At 36.3% G+C, this 15456-nt stretch overlaps 1 protein-coding gene across 3 annotated transcripts in view; it reads left to right on the top strand.

The window, feature by feature from the left end:
• Positions 1-15456, top strand: part of CUL3 (cullin 3) — an 89188-nt gene that overhangs the window by 27106 nt on the left and 46626 nt on the right. For all 3 annotated transcript variants that reach the window (XM_074364394.1, XM_074364395.1, XM_045512101.2), the window contains one exon: positions 12598-12711. In XM_074364394.1, the coding sequence (XP_074220495.1) occupies positions 12598-12711 (114 nt within the window). The remainder of the gene's footprint in view (positions 1-12597; positions 12712-15456) is intronic.

The following is a 15456-nucleotide window of genomic DNA, read 5'->3' as shown; positions in this document are numbered from 1 at the left end:
GTAATGCTAAAAGAGGAAGAGATTATTAGGGATAGGGTGGGGAATAGGCATTATTAGAGAGTCAGAAAGATAGCAGCTGTAGAACACGAGAGGCATAGGAAATCACATAGCTTCTGCTTTGAAAGGATTGGAAGAGAAGTGATGTTGGGGGAGAGGTCAGTTTAGAGTGTTACTTAACAAGTTCACTCAAGTTAAATACAGTTATTCCTACTTACATTATTGAGTAGACTGTTAGCACTGTGAGGGTGGGTACCCCTCTCTGTCTTGTTTTCTGTTGTATTTTCTAATGGTGTTCTGTTAATACTTATTGCATGAATGAATGAACAAGCTAGGACCTGTTTCATTGGTCTTTGTGTCTCTTGCTCTTAGTGTAGTTAGCACTCAAATAATTGTCTGTTGAAATGAATCTCTAAGAATAATACTAGCAGTCAAATGGAAACCATCATAGTTTATATCCATGGACTGCCAGGATCTGTTTTGTCTTCTGTGTGTAGAGTAATAATTTTACTTACCCGAGTTAATTACTGAATCAGACCACTTTAAGCAGAATGTATTATGCCATTTAAAAGTACAGTGTAATTTTTCGGCTGTTTACTTTTGATTTCTTGAGACCGGTGTCTGTCACTCTGCTGGGAACCAGATTGTGTGATCTTGTGAAACTATTTTTTCCCTCCATGGTGCTCAGGAGAATTACAATAAGACTAATTACCACATTGCTGTGTTTTGTGTATGTTTTACTATTTATTCTGTCATTGTCCTTGGTATTCAAAGATTAACTATGGTACTAGTGCTATAATGGCTTTTAATGTATGTCTTATTGTCTTAACCTTTGGGAATGCAGTACTTTGCAAGTGTGATAATCATACTGTCCTTCTGTGGTATATTGCTTTTTTTTTTTTTTTTCTGTTTTCCTTTCTAACCAGTAGGTTAAAGCTACCATTTTTTTCATGACATCACTTTGTCCTAAAATCCTAATTTTCCAAGATATTTTATTTTTAAAAATTGGGAAGAATATTTGAACTAAGAAAATATTTTTTAAAAATCTCAAATTCATGTTTTTTATTTTAACATGTAGCAGATTTTCTTTATGAAACTATGAAAATGTGTTGTCCTAACTGCCATCATATGCCCATGCTTTGAACTGCATGACTTCTCCAGTACTAGTCATTGATTTTACTTTGTATTGAGGTCATATGATTGCTCATATTAGGCTCTTTTCTCCCCTCCCCCATAGAGATTGTAAAGGGACTGAATGCATTTTGTATCCCCCATGGTGCCTAGCACCCTGCCTTGCTTGGAAGTAATCGTTAAACATTTGAATTGTCAGTTTGGGGAAATTTTTTTGTATCCTTTTGTATTAAGAGCTTCATTTTAGACACTTGAAGAGTAAGTAGGGAATATTGCCACTAGGAATGAATTTGATTTTGAAATTACAAGTACTGTGCTCTTTGTGAAATGCTTAAACTTGTATTACTAACTATGTATACATTAGTAAAATTACTTACAGAAGAATCTTCTGACAGCAATCAAGAAAAGTTTTCCTGCAGTGACTGTCTTATGTTTTGTTACTGATACTGGTATGATTCCTCTGAGTTTGCCACCTTTATTCTAAAAGTTAGGATAAGGAGAATAATATTGTCAGTCTATCTAGAAAATACCAAGAGGGCAGTGAATTTTATTTCATTCAAGAATCTCTTATCATTAGTGAGTTTTTGGAAGGTTTAAAATACCTGCAAAAGTTAAGATGAATTCTCCTGACCTTAGTGGAAGCTTGCTTTGAAATACAAAAATCTTAAGGTGGTTGTATGTATTATGAGATGGCAGCTTCTATTCACCAAACCTGTATGGAGGTTGACTCCATTATGAACCCCTCAAAGTATGAGATAAAAGAATTCCTTCTAGTTATCAAGAAGTTTCTATTCTTTAGAGGAAGGGAAAGCAAGAATCACGTGGAAATTGAGAATTTAGAAAATACTGTATAAAATATGTGAACATATTTGTATATGTGTTTTATGTCACTTGTTTCAGAAAATTTAAGGCACTTAGGAATTTTTTGGGCATCTTATTAAAATGCAGATTATGATTCATTGGGTCCAGCTCACAGATGACGATGATATTTACCATGATTCTGCTCTGTGCAGACCACAGTTTGAGTAGCAAGATTCAAATATGTATACGAATAATATTATGAATATGTAATACAAGTAATATTACAATAGCAGCAGATGCACATACGACATTTACTGTGGGACAGGCACTGTTCTAAGTATTTTGTGTATATAATTTATTCACACAACAGCTCCTTGAAGTAGGTGCTGTTCCTATTTTATAAAAACTGATGCACAAAGAAATTAAGTAAGTTTCTCAAGGTCACACATTTACTAAGTGTTGAGTCAATGATTTGAATCAGGCAGTTGGGCCTTTTGTCTGTATTCCTGTGCTCCCACTATTCACCATGTAATCTTTTAAATCAAGACTCAGCATAAAGGGAAGAGCTGTGGAACTTCTTTCAAACAATGTGTCAAGATTAGGAAAGATGCTCTTTCCACTCCATGGCTTGGCTCCCACTGAGATTCACTTACAGAGTAAGCCACTTTTATTGGTAAGTTTGTATCACGTCACTCTGGTGTGATGAAGTGAAAAATATTTTGAGGTCTTCAGGAATAATTCTTTAATGACATCATTGGAAAAACAGGATTTATATAACTGGTAAAATTTGTAAAGTGACAAGCCCCCAGATAACATGTGCAGGCTTTGAAAAATTCACATGTTGCAAGTAGAAACTTAAATGCTGTTTTTGATCATGGTGTATGTTGCATATTTATATAAATACTCTGATTCCATCATGTGAAACAAGCAATATGTTTTAGAATTTAGAGCCAACAAAGATACTTAGTACTTACCCAGTGGCTCTCAGTTATAGCACATCTTGTTTTATTGTGCTTATTAGCTTTACTGCACATTACAGATACTGCGTTTTTATAAATTGAGGTTTGTGACAACCCTGTGACTAACGGGTCAGTCAGGCGCCATTTTTCCAACAGCATTTGCTCACTTAGCGTCTCTGCCACTTTTTGGTAGTTCTCCCAGTATTTCAGACCTTTTCGTTACTACTGTACTTGTGATGGTGAGCTGCGCTTAGTGATCTTTGATGCTGCTGTTGAAATTGTTTTGGGGCACCACAGACTGTGCTCAAAGAGGATGGTGAACTTAATGCATGTTCTGTGTGTTCTGACTGTTCCCTGACCAGCTGCTCCCCTGTCTCTTTCCCTCTCCTCGGGAATAGAAATTCCTTGAGATGTAACAGTATTGAAATTAACCCAGTTAATAATCCTGCAATGGCTTCTTAAGTATTCAAGTGAAAGGAAGTGTAGGCCATCTGTCATTTTAAATCAAAAGCTAGAAATGGTTAAGCTTTAGTGGGGAAAGCACGCTGAAAGTTGAAATAGGCTAAAGCTAGGCCTCTTGCACCAGGTGGCCTAGTTGTGGATGCAAAGGAAAAGGAAAAGTTCTTGACAGAAATTAAAAGTGCTTCCCAGTAAACACACAAATGATAAGAAAGTGGAAGAGCCTTATTGCTGATATGGAGAATGTTTGAGTGGTCTGGATCGAAGATCAAACCAGAAACAACATTCCCATAAATCAAAGCTTAATCCCAAGTAAGTTCCTCACTGTCTTCAGTTCTGCGAAGGCTGAGGTGTGAGAGCTGCAGAAGGACAGTGGAAGCTAGCTGAGATTGGTTTCGACGTTTAATGAGAGAAGCTGTCTCCATAGCATAAAAGTGCAGGGTGAAGCAGCAGGTGCTGATGGAGAGACTCTAGCTAGTAATCCAGGATATCTAGCTAAGATAATCGTGAAGGTAGCTATGCTAAACAACAGATTTTTTTCAGTGTAGACAAAATAGCTTTCTATTTGAAGAAGATGCCATCTAGGACTTTGAATCATAGCTAGAGAGGAGAAGTCAGTACCTAGCTTCAAAGTTTCAAAGGACAGGCTGACTCTTGTTAGGGCCTAGTGTAGCTGTTGACTTGAAGTTGAAGCTTATTTACCATTCTGAAAATCCTAGGACCCTTAAGAATTATGCTAAATCTACTCTGCTGTTCGCTATAAATGAAACACAGCTTGGATGATAGCACATAGTTTGGTTTAATGAGTATTTTAAACCACTATTGAGACCTACTGCTCAGAAAAAAAGAAAAGATTCCTTTCAGAATAGTGCTGCTCCTTGACAAGGTACCTAGTTACCCAAGAGCTCTGATGGAGATGTACAAAAGATTAATGTTGTTTTCATGCCTGCGAACACAACATCCATTCTGTAGCCATGGATCAAGGAATAATTTAGACTTTCAAGTCTTATTACTTAAGAAATACATTTCATAAGGTTATAGCTGCCACAGATAGTGACTTCTCTGATGGATCTGGGCACAGTCAGTGGAAAACCTCCTGGAAAGGATTCACCATTCTAGATACCATTAAGAAAATTCATGATGTGGGAAGAGGTCAAAATATCAATATTAACAAGGAGTGTGGAAGAAGTTGGTTCCAACCCTCATGGATGACTTTGAGGGGCTGGAAGGGTAGAAGAAGTAACGTCAGTTGTGGTGGAAGTAGCAGAAGAACTAGAATTTAAAAAGTGGAACCTGAAGATGTGACTGAATTGCTGCAGCCTCTAAATAAAACCTTAATGGATGAGGAGTTAATTCTTATGGATGAGCAAAGAAAGTGATTTCTTGAGATGAAATGTACTCCTGGTGAATATGCTGTGAAGGTTGTTGAAATGACAAGAAAGGATTTAGAATACTACATGAACTTGGTTGATGGAGCAGCAGCAGGGTTTGAAAGGACTGTCTCCACTTTTGAAAAAGTTGTACTGTTGGTAAAAGGTATGAAACAGTATTGCATGCTACAGAGGAATTGTTCTCAAAAGGAAGAGTCAATTGATGCAGCAAACTTCATTATCTTATTTAAGAAATTGGCCACAGCCACCCAACCTTCAGCAACCATCACTCTGATAAGTCAGCTGCCATCAACACCAAGGCGAGATCTTCCATCAACAAAGATTATGACTCGCTGAGGGCTCAGATGATGCTTAACATTTCTCAGCAATAAAGCATTTTTAAATTAAGATATGTACATTGTTTATTTAGACAGAATGCTGTTGCACACTTAATAAACTATAGTATAGTGTAAAGATAACTTTAATATGCACTGGAAAATGAAAAAATTCATGTGACTCCCTTTTTTTTGTTTTTTATTTTGTTTTGTTTTCTGGAGGGGTAGGTAATTAGGTTTATTTATTTATTTATTATTGTTATTATTTTTAATAGAGATACTGAGGATTGAACCGAGGACCTTGTGCATGCTAAGCACACACTCTACCACTGAGCTATACCTTCCCTCTCCTTTATTTGCTTTATTTCAGTAGTTGGAACCAAACCCACAGTATCTTCAAGGTATGCCTCTATTTTACAGCAGTGAAAAACTTCACTTTTAAAATCATACAAAACCAATATAAATCATATTTAATCAGGGGAAACAGAGCTCACTCTGGAGTGGTACCAAGGCATCTCAGCGGAGCATTGCATGAATGCCAATGATCTACTCAACCCCAGCCATATTACAGGGAAGAGGACCAACGGACCATATAGGTTAAATAACTTGGTCAAAGTTCTGATTAGTAACTGCCCTGAGCAACTAACTGATTGTTTTAGCTCCTGGATGAACATTAAAATTCTGCAGGTTTATAAGAGGTCGCACCTCTTAACATTATAGTGTCTCTGTGATACTTTTAAATGGTTTTTTATTAGCACGTGTGCCATGTTATTCATGCCTCATTTTATGTTTTTAATACATGATGTGTATTTCAGTGTAAAATAATGCTAAATAAAAACATCGTATTTTCAGAGATTTGTCTATTTTGCGATTAATTATTGTCCTGAGTTTTAAGACTTTTTAAGAAGAAAGTCCTTTTTAGTAGTCTGTGCCATCATTAATTATATAGCTCAGTTCTGGTTTCAGTGAACTTTAGAATTAAAATCTTTATAACTCATTTTAGCTGATTTCTTTGTGTTACTTAGATATTTAATTAGGATTGGCTGGCTGGGATTTTGCCCCAGGCATTTAAATTTAGAGGGTGAAAAAATTTTCATTAATGATTAAAAACAATTACATGTGTGTTTTAGAGGGTGGGGGGATACTGTGTAGATTAATAATATCCTTCAACTCTCCAACAGCCAAAGAGTTGCTGGCCCAAGGTCAGCCTCCTTGTCCGTCCATGTGCTACAATCCTTGTAGCTCCCAGTCACTCTTGTGCCTGCTCGCCTCTCCGTGTCATCCCCCTTTCCATCCATCTCTTCCTCCTTCCTTTGCCAGTAATTTGATTGATTTGAAGATGTATTTTTTGTAATTTGGACATTAATTTATCAGTGAATAGGTGTTACTATAGTGTTGAAAAATAAAGATTTTCTTTTGATTTAGTAATACACTTTGTTTTTGCTAAGGGTGTAATAAAGAGGACGGGGAAAGCTATATTCACAGAAATGAAGAGTGTCATATGCCAGTTTGAATTACTGCAGAGGACTTTGTGAAGTTGATATACTCTAAATAATGAACAGTTCTTCATTGTTTGTCATTCAGGTTGCTTTTATGAATAAAGATTGTGGATTGTAGCTTATGTTTATAGTATAAGAATCATGAAATAGACCCCAACTTGAGAATCGTAATTGCTGCAAGTTTTAAAATGTCAATATACAATAAAATTAGCCTTTTATTTTTATACACATTTCTATAAATTTTAGCCCGTGTATAGATTCTTGTAACTGCTGTCATAATCAGAACGTCCTTCTCCCCAGAAAAATTCTGTCTTCCATTTATAGTCACATACCCTCCCACCCTTAATACCTGGCAACTGCTGCTCTGTTATCTGTCAGTATAGTTTTGTTTTCTCAAGAATGTTGTATAAATGGAATCATACAGTTTGTAGCCTTTTGAGACTAACTACTTTCATTCAGCATATTTTACGATTGAGCTAATCTGTTGTATGTATCAATAGTTGTTCCTTTTTATTGTTGAATGATACTCTGTTGTATAAATGTACCATAGTTTGCTTATCCATTTACCTATTTATTTGTTGAAAGACCTTTGGGTTGTGTGTGGTTTCTTGTGATATAAATAAAGTTAGTATGAACATTTGTGTATAGGTTTTTGTGTGAATGGAAGTTTTCATTTCTCTAGGATAAATTCCTAGAAGTAGGATTGCTGGGTCATATGGTAAGTGTATATTTTCATAAGTACTATCAAACTTTTTTTGTGAGGCCATATACTTTTTGCATTCTCACCAGCAATGTATGAGAGTTCTATTGCTTGGAATCTTTGTCAACACTTGATATTGTCAGTATGTTTTACTTTAGCCATTCTAATGGGTGTGTGTAGTGGTATCTAATCATGATTTTAATTTGCATATCCTTTATGGCTAATGTTGTTGAACATCTTTTCATGTGCAAAATTGCCTTTGTATATCCTCTGTGGTAGAGTGTTCAAGGCTTTTTCCCATTTTTAAATTGTTTGCTTTCTTTACTGAGTTGTAAGGGTTTTTTGATTTTTTGGTTTTATCCTGGATACAAGTTATTTGATATTTTCTCTTAGTCTATTTGTCTTTTTATTGCTTTAACAGTACCTGCAGAACAAAAGGTTTTAATTTTGATGGAGTCCAGTTTATCTTTTTTTTTTCTTCTGTAGATCAGAAGTTAGGTTGGAAGTTGACTCTCAAATGACATTTTTTCTTACATTTCATTCTAACATACCCTTTCTCTTTGAAACATGGTGCTTTAGAAATGAAAAGATAGAGCAAGAAACTTTTGTCTTAAAGTAAGGTTAATGTTGAATGTTAATTGATGGCTTAAAGAAATCAGACTCAACTGCATCAGGATTATTATTATAAGTGTATAAAAACGTTCATACTGAAGAACTTATGCAAAGAGAGGGAACAGAAATAGCTAGTGTGGTTCTTTTAAGTCAGTAGTTTCCTAATCCTGGCTGTGGTGTCAGAATCACCTGGGTAGCTTTAAAAAGAAAAACACTCAGATTCTCTTTCTTCAGGTCTTGAGTGGGTCCCCCAATTTTTTAAATAGACTTTATTTTTTCAGAGCAGTTTTAGATTCACAGAATTGAGCAGAAGGTACAGAGATTTCCCATATGCCCCCTGACACGTGTAGCCTCCCCAACTATAAATGTCTCATACCAGAGTGGTGTATTTGTCACAATAATGAATCTGTATTGACATATCATTATCACCCAAAGTCCATAGTTGACTTAGGGGATCATTCTTGGTGTTTGTTGTATGTTCTATGGGTTACCAAATGTATAATGAAATACCACTGTAGTATCATGCAGAATATTTTCATTACCCTAAAAATCCTCTACTCTGCCTATTCATCTCTCTTTCCACCTTAACCCCTGGCAACCACTAATCTTTTTTACAATCTCTTTAGTTTTGCATTTTCCAGAATGTCATATAGTTGGAATCATATGGTATGTTGCCTTTTCAGATTGTCTTTCACTTGGTGATATGTACTTAAGTTTCCTCCATGTCTTTTCATGGCTTGATAATGCATTCCTTTTTAGTGCTGAATGACATTCCATTATCTGGATATACCACAGTTTGTTTATTCACCTGCTGAAGGACATCTTGGTTGCTTCCAAGTTTTGGCAGTTATGAATAAAGCTGCTATAAACATCTGTGGGGTTTTATGTGGATATAAGTCATCAGCTCCTTTGATATTTATACCAAGGAGCATAGTTTGCTGGATCACAGAGTATGTCTAGTTTTGTAAGAAATTGCCAGACTGTCTTCCAGAATGGCTGTATCACTTTGCATTCCTACCAGCAATCATTGAGAGTGCCTTCATCTTCACCAGCAATTAGTGTTGTCATTGTTTTGGATTTTGGTCATTCTAATAGATGTGTAGCAATATCCCATTGTTATTTTAACTTGCAGTTCCTTACTAGTCAAGTGTTGAACATCTTTTTGTATGCTTTTTGCCATCTGGTATCTTTTTGGTAAGGTTTCCAGGTCTTTTGCCAGTTTTCTTAATTGGGTTGTTTGTTTTCTTTTTATTGAATTTTATAAATTATTTATGCATTTTGGATAACAGTCCTTTATCAGATGTGTGTATCTTTTGTAAATATTTTCTTCCAGTCTGTATCTTACCTTCTCATTCTCTTGACTGAAATCCGTTGGTCTCCAAATGATTCTAATTCTTTGCCAAGTTTGTGATCTACTCTTTTAAATTAGTCTGCATCTTGCTTTATTCTTTGCAAGGCTAGATGCCATGCATAGCCGTTAGTTTTCAATTACTCATTTAGCCTCTTTGTGACAGCTAGTCCATCCTACTCTCAACCTCCATGGCTTTGTTACTTGTTCTTCATCGTCTCACCCTTCAAATTCCAATTCTTCATCTGGATAATCTTCATGTGGATTTTCCCAAGTAATGATGCTGGTCATACTTGATCTGCAGGTCCCTATGGTTCTTGTACCACCTCTACATCAGAGTTCCTTCCTGTTTGCCTTTGATGGTGCAGAAACTAATGGTGGTTTTGTTAGGTTGTGTGAGGTTAACAGTGTTACCCACATGCATACACATACAGAGCCTCCACTTTGTTTTTCAAATTTCCTGTATTATGTTAATTTGTAAAAATAAAGGTTAAGCCTTTTCACTTAATGTGTATTTTGCTTTTCATGCCAACTTCCTTTTGAAAAGCATGTTTTAATGGTCATAAAGGTTGAATTTTATCTCATTCCTACCATTTTGTTGTGTGTGTTTGAACCAATATGCATTAACTTTACATACATCAGTACAAAAATATTTTTCTGAGGCAGTTTTAGAGGGACGGTTTTTTGCTCAGAGTGACCTGAATAATTAAGATTGCAGCAAGTATACCTAAGGGCTTTTAGTCATACCTGTGTGTGCATATGTGTAATCATTCAGAAATAAATATAACAAAATTAACTCTTAATAGCTGTTTTCTGCTAAGTAAAATTCACCGTGTTACTGATTTATCAGGGTAATTTTTTGAAGCATGATGTAAATAAAGCAGTTTTATCATTTATGACACATTGAGCTAGTTGATTGTATTTTTATTGTTGAAAGGCAGGTGTAACTATAGATGCTATTTAAATATTTCATATATTTATTTTATTAAGTATTAGACCATTGATTTCAGAAAATATGCCTTATTTTATAACTTTTTAAATTTAACTGTTCAGTTTTTCATTCATTCAACAAATATACCAAGCACATTTTTGTGTTCCAAAATCAGGGTGACTTTAATACAGCTAACATATAACTTGATTTTATAACAAAGGGGATATATAGAAGTTCACTTAAGTCCTTACAGATGATTGATTTCTAGATATTCTGGTGTTTGAAACATATAATTTTATTTTTATGTGGTGCAATTTCTCTAGTATTGTCATGATTTTAATTTAATTGCTACTCAAAGTTTAGTGCTTCAGTGAAAGAATAGAAAGCTTGATGAACTTTGTAAATAGGAACATTTTCAGCTTGCTGTGGGTTTTTTTGTTTGTTAGTGTTAGCTACCTTGGGAATTTGTATCTGACAAGTGGTAGACTTAATGAGTTGAAATAAGTGATATATTACCACTTTGCATGAAAGTATTTGTTTACACAGTACTGTCAACTAACCGACATGGATGTTAAATCACTTTTGATACAGTCAGCATATTTATGGAGTAATTTCTGGGTGATGTATTTGAAGTCAAGGAGCTTAGTCTTGTGAACAAAAGATTAAATATATAATAAAATTCTAAATTATATGTATACACTAGTGGCTTTCATACTGCATGTTTAGTAGAGTAGATTTATTGTCCCATCACTAAAATCTCTTACTGACTTCTTTTCCTCTAATATATAAGAAAAAGTAAATTAGATACAGTTTTCTCCATTTCACCTTACTCTCTCAGGTGTTGAGAATAATGTGTTATGTACCTTTTCTTTTAATCTTTGGCACTTCCAACAACTTGTTTGGTTCTAAGTCGAATGACATTTTGTTTACATGTGTTTATAATTCAGATTTATAGATATCTGTATATCTCAACACACATGTTAAGTAATTTGTTTCTCAATACCATGACTTAAGATTCTCCCCAACCTGGAAAAGTTTAACCACTACTACAGATTATCTATGGTAAAGAATGTTTAAAGATAGAAGATGTCTGTTTAGGCTGGAGTTACTGAGAGTTGAGCTAGACCATTGGATTGGTTGGATTTGAATAACTGAATGGGTTGGCAGTATAGTCCCAAAGCATTGTAGGAACTTAGAGGACAAACACACTGCTTTATGACAAAGCTAGACCCAGAGTCTAGATTCTGTTTCCTAGTCAAATAATCTTTCCATTGGACTGATAGTGTAGCAGGAAGAAGTAGTGGTCAGTCACCTTTTATTAGAGAAAGTGGCAATACGTGTGTGGACTATGGAAAGGAATTCCTGAATTCTTAACCAGATTTGCACTAGGAAGGCATTTCAGATTGAAAGGAACTTGATGTGCAAAGGCAGATATCCTGAAAGAGCTTACCCTGTTGGCAGTGGATCATGGTATTGGAGGCTGAGGATGAAATAAAGGGTCTTTTATATGCTAGGCACTGTTCTAGATATGGGAGGTACATGTGGAAAAGACAGAATCCCTGCTTCCGAGGAGCTTACATTTTAGTAGGAGAAACAATAAATATGTAAATATGTAATACACTAGTAATTAGGGAGTGATGAAGTACTATGAGGAAAAATAAAGTGCAGGGTACGAGAGTAGAGAGAGGGGTTGTTTGAAATAGGTGGTCATGGAAGACCTCTTTGTGGAGGTGCAGCTGGAGCAGAAAAAGCCAGGGAGTGAGCTGTGTGAATCAGGGCAGAGGAGACTCTCAGCAGAGCACGTTTGCTATGTGCAGCTCCGTGGTAGCTGGAGTGCAGTAAGTCGCTAGTTTATGCTCACTGAGTGTTTTCCTCGTGCCAGGCACGTGCTATTACTAGTGTTAGTTCAATCCTTAAGACAATCCTGCAAAATAGATACTATTTCAAACATAAGGAAACTGAAGCACAAAGATTAATTTACCCAAGGTCACACAGCTAGTCAGGGATCTGGGATTTGAGCCCAGGTAATTTGACTGCAAAATCAGTGTTTTTGACCATTCTTCCAAGGTGGAAGAGGGGAGATGTAGTAGGGAATTTAATTGGAGCAGTAACCTGGGGCCAGTTCTGTGGAGCCTTATAGTTCCTTTGTAAGTATTTAGGATTTTATGCTAAGTGTGAGGTTTAGTCATTGGAGGGTTGAGAAATGCCCAGGAGGTTGCTTTATGATTCTGAAGGTCAAGAGACGGGTCTGGACTGTACAAAACACATTTGTTAATTATCTATATACATAGGTTATATTATAGCTTGAAATATTTCTACTGGCCTGTAACATGTTTCTTTGATTTAAAATCGAAGATTCCACTTCATTATTTTGTTGAACAGATTTGTGCATGTATACGTATGAGTGCAGTGCGTGTGTGTATAAACAAACTGTAATGAACTCTTCTGTTAATAGGTGCGAGAAGATGTACTAAATTCATTGAATAACAACTTTCTTCAAACGCTAAATCAAGCTTGGAATGATCATCAAACAGCTATGGTGATGATTAGAGACATATTAATGTATATGGTAAGTAGAGCTTTTTTGTTGTTTTTCCTTTAAGAAGTTAAGTGTTTCAAAACACAGTGTCTTCTTTCTGTCACATTTAGTTGGATGGTGAGACTCAGTGTGGAAAGCTTTTGTTTGTTTAATATTCCCTTCGCGAGGACCAACCTTAGTATATTTGAGGTAAAATCTTGGTTGTTCATATATTTAATGATTAAAATGGAAAACTGAAAGGGAAAGATTTAGTATTTTTCTCAGTGTCTAGCACTTGTGCTTCAACATGAGAAATGCTGAAAAGCCCGCCTAACATCTCTCCTTGAGTGAGGGTGGCCGACAGCGTGGGAGGTGAAAGCTGGATGTTCTCTGGCAAGCTTTTGAACCCTAATGTCCTTACAGCTTCAGTTACGGGGATGTCATATTAAAACAAGTATTTTTGTAGTAGTTTTACTCTAATAGTTGCCATCTATCTCTCTTAACAGTAAATCTCTCCTAATAGTAAATCCTTGGAATATGTATCTATTTTATATATGTATTATAGATGTGTATTCCAATTTTCACGTATTCCTGTTTTTTGCTTTTTGTTTTTATAAATCATGAGAAATACCTTGTTCATCAAGACAATTTGGAAAACATTGACTTGAGCTAGGCTGTTTAATCGCTTTCAAGGAGATTAAACTATCAGGCTTTTTTTTTTTAACTTAAGTGTGATTATTAAGATCCATCAAGTTTAATTATTGTGTCTGCAAAACCATCAAGCCAGATAACTTGTCTTGTTCAATGTTTATGTTTGGAGATTGGTCATAATGATTTTCTTCTAAGATTTTGCTCTCTGCTTTTCAGATTTTTATTTCAGTTTCTTTCATTTTGATTATTAGTTGTAGTGGTGAGAGTGTGTCCTAGTTTCTTTTGGTGTAATAAAGCAGCGTTTGGAAAGAATTTCCAGTGAGAGCAAATAGCTGTAAAGTTTTTTGTTCTGCTGAGTGAGTTCAGTCAGGCCTATTGCCCCTGGTTTATAGGGCTTATTGACAAAGAGGGTCAGGGAGTGGGTACTTCAGTTTTCAGGGTTTTGATAAAAGGCTTAACAAGTTATTTAGCCTTTCTGAGACTCATTTTCCACTTTAGGATATAGATTCATCTTATGTTGACATTTTGAGGTTAATGAGATAGCTTGTGAAAACACAATGTCTGGGATTTAAATGTGAAATAAATTAGCTTACTGTTGCTCTCATTAAGTTGTAGATGTGGTGAGTCTTTAAATTCCAACACAAACACTGAGGTAGAAAATCACTTGTGATTTCATGGTCCATGTCTCATTGATAAAAGAAGAATTTTAAAATTGTATCTTACAGCATGCTATTTTTAATTTCAGTTTTATTTCAGTCCCCACCCCCTTTTCTGTTGTGGGAGTGGGCAGATGAAATCTCAGACTTTGAATCCTGGGTATTATGTGACCATAGTCAAGAAACTAATTAAGTTCATTTCTCAGCTTCTTCATTTATAAAATGAAAATAATATTGTGCCAGTTGGGTAAAGTCCCATGAGGCTTAAAGTAGCCACTCATGTAAAGCACTTACAGGGCCTGGACCATAGTAATGTGCTCAGTAAAAATTAACTGATGTATTTCCCTTCCTCTTTTTATCAAACCCATCTGTTAGTACCACAACCCTGAATAAAACCAGCAACTTGGGCTTCTGCTGGTGGAACCCCCTGCGGGAAATCTCACACAGGTAGCTCAGTGCCCTGTTGTCCATTGTCGGAAACCTCCAGCAGCCCTCCACACTGCCCAGGAGTCTCACGCTTCCTCTAGTCAGCTAGCTTATTCCGCCACTTTGAAACAACTATTTCTCTTCAGACCTCCAGCTGTCCTGCTAGTTCCCTTACTCTTAAACAGTCTTGCCTTCTGCCTCGCAGAGAGAAAGAGAAAGCATCAGTGGAAACTATATTCATTTCTTGCCTCTGAATCTGCAGTTTCACCTGTGTTTTCTTCCCTTTTGTGTTTCTCTTTTTCCCTCCTGCTTTAGTGGAGGGCAGTGTCTCCTCTCCTATCAAATGCCAGTTCCTCACCTGTGTTAAAAGAGCACCTCTCCTTCTACTTTGCAAAAATCCTGAAGTATTTTCAGATTCTGCCTTTTTACTGGTCTCTTACTCATCAGCCACTTGTATCTTCAAAATAAATCCCACTGAATTTTCTTTTGGACTCCTGCACTGCCTCCCAGGGTCTCGCATCGCCATTCACAGCTAAATGTCTCATGGGAAATGTTGACACTTGATGTCTCTTTTTTCTCATCTTTTATTCATTTTGTATGTGTTCCCATCTTGCTTCTACCTCAGCTCTTCTGTTCAGTCTTGCTCTTCCTAGCGTCACCATGTCTACACATCTCTGAAAGCAAAGCTCACTGCTAATCCTCATGCGCCTTGATTTTTCCAGCAGCATTGGCACAGATGACTACTCTTTTCTTCTTCTGACGTGTTGGGTTCTTAATTTCTGTGACCAAGCACTCCCTTGTTATGCCTCCTACTTTTCTGGCTGTTTCTTTTCAGCCACTCTTCCTCCTCCTCTGCCCGCCTTTAAATGGCAGTGCTCTTGGGGCTTAGTCCTAGTCCTTAGTCCTTCCTTCTCCTGGTACATATTATTTGCTTTCCTTAGCTCTCTGTGCTGCCTCTGTGCAGACGGTTCCCACATTATGTCTCCAACCTCATTCTGAGATTAAAAATCGTAAATTCGTTTGCCTAGTTTATGGACCCTTCATAGTCTGAGAGGTACTTCAG

This window comes from Camelus bactrianus, chromosome 5 (assembly GCF_048773025.1).
Source record: "Camelus bactrianus isolate YW-2024 breed Bactrian camel chromosome 5, ASM4877302v1, whole genome shotgun sequence".
NCBI lineage: Eukaryota > Metazoa > Chordata > Mammalia > Artiodactyla > Camelidae > Camelus > Camelus bactrianus.
This window is presented reverse-complemented; position numbering and strand designations above follow the sequence as displayed.